We start from the raw sequence: 3,869 nt of genomic DNA, 5'->3' as shown, positions 1-3,869 counted from the left end.
GCCGTGGGTTTACCATAGACTTTTATATGTGAGGAATCGGACCTGGCGTGCCGCGCAGCGCCGAATACCTCCCAAGTCTGTCCAAGTCCTGCCATGTGCATGTAAGTGTCGGTCACACAAAGGTCAGATGGGGCGAGACGAGGGACATGACCTGGAACAATGTTAGCCGCTTGGTCTTCGACGGTTTTCTAGGAGTGTGTATGCAATGGGTCCATGATTAAGGTGCACCGTCGGGCAAGCTGGTGAAATCATTTAGACTAGCTTGGGACATTGGCATCAGGAAAAAGAGGAACGTCTGAAGGTCTAAATGTCTAAATGTGTTTTTGATCCAGGTATAGCAATTGAGCAGGGGTGAACTGTTGGGTCCACTGGTTGTAATCTACTTCTGTATTCAATAATGTATTGTATCCCATACACAAAATGCACAATATGTCTTGCTACAGCGTTGGCGCGTCATAGTCATTATTCGTGACTGTGACTGAAATGACTTCAGTTATTACCGAAATTACTAGGTATGACCACGTGGTCACTGTAGTCACAGTCCTTTCGCTAGCAGGGCAACGGAGCTCAAAATAGCAAGGGAAAATGCGGAATGTTCCGCCGTATTAAATTTAGCGTGATGTTTCGCACGCCACGGGCAAGGATGTTGGCATTTCCCGTTTGCCGCAACTACACCAATATGAACCTGCTAAACTGGTTGAAAGCGGGTTATGGGCTCTGCTCTGCATGCAAAAGATTAGCATTGGTGTTAAGATACATTATAGAGCCCACTACGTCCGCTTAGATCCTGGTTAATATACCACAGGCACGAAATAATAGTTGTACCCAGCTGCCCAGGCCCTCACATAAATACTGTGACTACTGACCAAATTACTGTCACAACAGTCAGTTGGTCATTCCCACGGTATTAACGTAGTATTAACGTAGTCACTGACAACCCTGTCTTGCTAGGGTTGTATCAATACAGGGTCTGAACGACCCAAATTGAGGTTCTCACGCGCTGAAAGGATTTCGCGCAATGTGATTGGTCGAGCAGAGTCTGACGTGTCTAAAAAGTCTGATGCTCAGCCTTTTCAAACCCTTTCCTTTTTACTGATGCACTACCTAGCGGGAATATTCTAAATCGAACTATATCTTGACCCGAAATGCGGAAGGCAGAACTTGGGAAGTTGACCCAAAGCCTGTATTCTGATCATTTAACGACCCCCTTCTTTTGCGTCGAATTTCACTGTCCAATGTACCAAATATGAGGTTTGTGCATTGTGCAAGTCGAAGTTTCCCAGTTCCAAAAGATAGATAAGTCGGGCTCGGCTTGGTTTTGGCGCTTCAGACTACTATAGTATGCGTGATTTGACACATGTTTGATATTGTAGGCTCGTGTAAGTACATGACATGTGGGAGTATGAACTTTTGCGAGATAACTGACGACCGGGCTCCTCTTCGCCAAATTAACTCGGAGGGAAATCATTACGTGCAGTAGGGCGTGGACGTCAACACATCGAAATACTGCGTATACAATGGATTGTCCAGAGGACGCTCGACACATGACGCAAATAGGGTACTCACCGAGACGTGCGCCGCGTTGATGCCCGTCGAAGGGATGGAATCCGAGCAGGTCGGGTCTTCCCCGTCCGCCGCACACTCCTTGGTGTTAGCAGCTGACGATGGTTCTGGGTTTTGCCAGTATTCGATCCCTGAAAGCAGATGATAGTCAGCCCAACCGGAGCCTCCGGGGGCAGGAGGAGGGGCGGGGGGAAAGGGCTAGATCGCACCATGATGCCTATAACCTAAATCCTGCGGTCTCATTGTCGGGACACTAGAAGGACGCGTTATGCGTTGATATGACCCACGCGGTATAAGTATATTCGTACCCATCGTTACTGTGCACGACTAGACGAGACGGATGAGCACAAGACTGAAGGCACGAGGATGCGTATTACTAACATCGATATGCGTTCGAGCCAAACAGGTCATTGACGTAGTACGCGTAAGCGGGATTGCCCGTGCGCGACTGTCCGTAGGTGTACATCCTCACGGTACTATTGCAAGCTTACATCACTGCCAGAAAAAGCAGACGGGTGGGACGGACTTGTTCGGGAAGTTCGACTTCATGCTCACCGCAGCTAGAGACGACAGTGCACCACCGAGCGAGTGTCCGCTGGTGACAATAGTATAGCCTGGGTGTGCCGCAAGCTGGTCTCTGACAACAGATATCACCCCAGATGCTACAGAGTTCCATCTGCACCCAATGGCATACTCAGTAAATAGTAGACGGTGTGAACAAACTTGACATACGCGGTGAGAAACCCGGTATGCACAGTAGTCCCAGCTGTGACAAACAGCTTGAGTGTTCTGTCGGGTGCACATTTAGACGGAGAATAGGACTCACCAGGCGGAGACACGCCGGGGGATGTGTACGTTTCGAGGACAATCTCGCCGTCTGTGAGGAAATCTTCCACGGAGGTACTTGTCGGAGAAGTTGGCAAAACACGGATATGGAGGATAGACAAACGGTTCACCTTCCACGCAGGACTACTGCAACTTCTTTGCGAGTATCGTCTCGCGCTATAAAGCCTTGCGTGTCAGTCGTTAAGTTAGAAAACTAGATGTCATGTCAGGGACTAGTAATCATAGCAATCTGTCGTCACAAGGAAGGTCTACCTCCTCAACCAGAGTGTTACCATTAGGGTTGGCACAGGTCGAATGATACGCAGACGACGCATACTTGAAGTAGAAAAATAAGTCGTCGTATAAGGCTGATGTGCCAGAGGTGGGAGGTGAGAATCTGCCATATTCATAGTCAATGTCATGCAGTACCTTCCGAGATAGCCCTCTTCTCTAAGCTCCGCAGTTGGGGCAGCGAGTGTGCGACCGCAAGGAATGCATAGAAGAGCGAGAGAAACCCGAGGGCCAGCATTTATGTCAGACTGTATGTCTCTTAAGGCGCCCGGGTAGAGTCGAAGTGGCGACTCTAACATTCTTTCACCTTGTAGCCGTCCTTTATCTACCGCAGAGGAGGTACTATCCTCCGGCAGAACCGTAACAATGCCCGAAGTGACAGCTAACGGCACAAACCATCAAGAAACTGATTTACGGCGTCCGCTGCGTGCACAAAGAGAAGAATCATTCCATTCATGGTCAAACTGTAGATCTGCCGCAGCTAAAGGTACTTATGGCCTGTGATCAGCGCGGGTCCTAGAGCCTTTTGCAGTTCGATGGGCCCACTTTTTGAAAAATCATTCTTATTTGGACCATGTCGACGAGGGAAATTCAAGTACCTGAGGTGTCAAAGTCAGACCATCTGGACTTCCTGTCGGTCTTCCGACGTCCCTGGCACCATCTCCGACGCACTCCGTCTGTATGCGACTTTTTAAAGTGGTGGCCTAAGTATCCACCCGAGTGACACCAAAAGCGAGATTCCTTAGACTTGGGACTACGCCCCAAGACGCGAGACCAAGGGGTCTTGAAAACCTTATTTTGCCACCCCACCTGAACGCCCCCCCTGGGTACCCCACCTCGTCCCCCTTGACTTCAACGCTCGAGCATCGGTCTACACACAGTACACGTCACCGCCTACACTAGTATAATAAGGCCGTCCGCTACTCTGCTCGACACCCCGTCCTCGCTGTCTTCCCCGTCGACCACCATGCCCTTGCCGCTTCCGGCCGCGGTCCGGGTAGAAGTCTGGTAGCAAACCCCAACCCTAGGGTGTACCGCCACGGGTCAGGTGACAACGCCAGCGTCGGCGCCCGGCGTGTTGTCGCCGCCCGCTTTAGGCCTGTCGTCGTCGTCGCCGACGATGAGCATGGCTGTAGCATTTGTATGTAGTCGTAAAAATATGGAATAAATCTCATTAAATACACAAAATT

The 3,869-nt window shown here is 50.1% G+C and overlaps 1 protein-coding gene across 1 annotated transcript; it reads right to left on the bottom strand.

The window, feature by feature from the left end:
* Positions 1-1,467: 1,467 nt before the first annotated feature.
* Positions 1,468-2,917, bottom strand: GLOTRDRAFT_128252 (alpha/beta-hydrolase; the record flags this gene model as incomplete). Its single annotated transcript, XM_007866866.1, has 11 exons — positions 1,468-1,506; positions 1,567-1,694; positions 1,773-1,816; positions 1,872-1,890; positions 1,945-2,039; positions 2,090-2,239; positions 2,296-2,329; positions 2,390-2,466; positions 2,520-2,602; positions 2,662-2,756; positions 2,818-2,917. The coding sequence occupies 11 exons, from the start codon at positions 2,915-2,917 to the stop codon at positions 1,468-1,470; spliced, it is 864 nt and encodes a 287-aa protein (XP_007865057.1).
* Positions 2,918-3,869: the final 952 nt, after the last annotated feature.

Source organism: Gloeophyllum trabeum (genome assembly GCF_000344685.1).
Source record: "Gloeophyllum trabeum ATCC 11539 unplaced genomic scaffold GLOTRscaffold_00005, whole genome shotgun sequence".
In the NCBI taxonomy this organism is placed as follows: domain Eukaryota; kingdom Fungi; phylum Basidiomycota; class Agaricomycetes; order Gloeophyllales; family Gloeophyllaceae; genus Gloeophyllum; species Gloeophyllum trabeum.
Note: the sequence above shows the minus strand (reverse complement) of the source record. Positions and strands in the feature narration are given on the sequence as shown.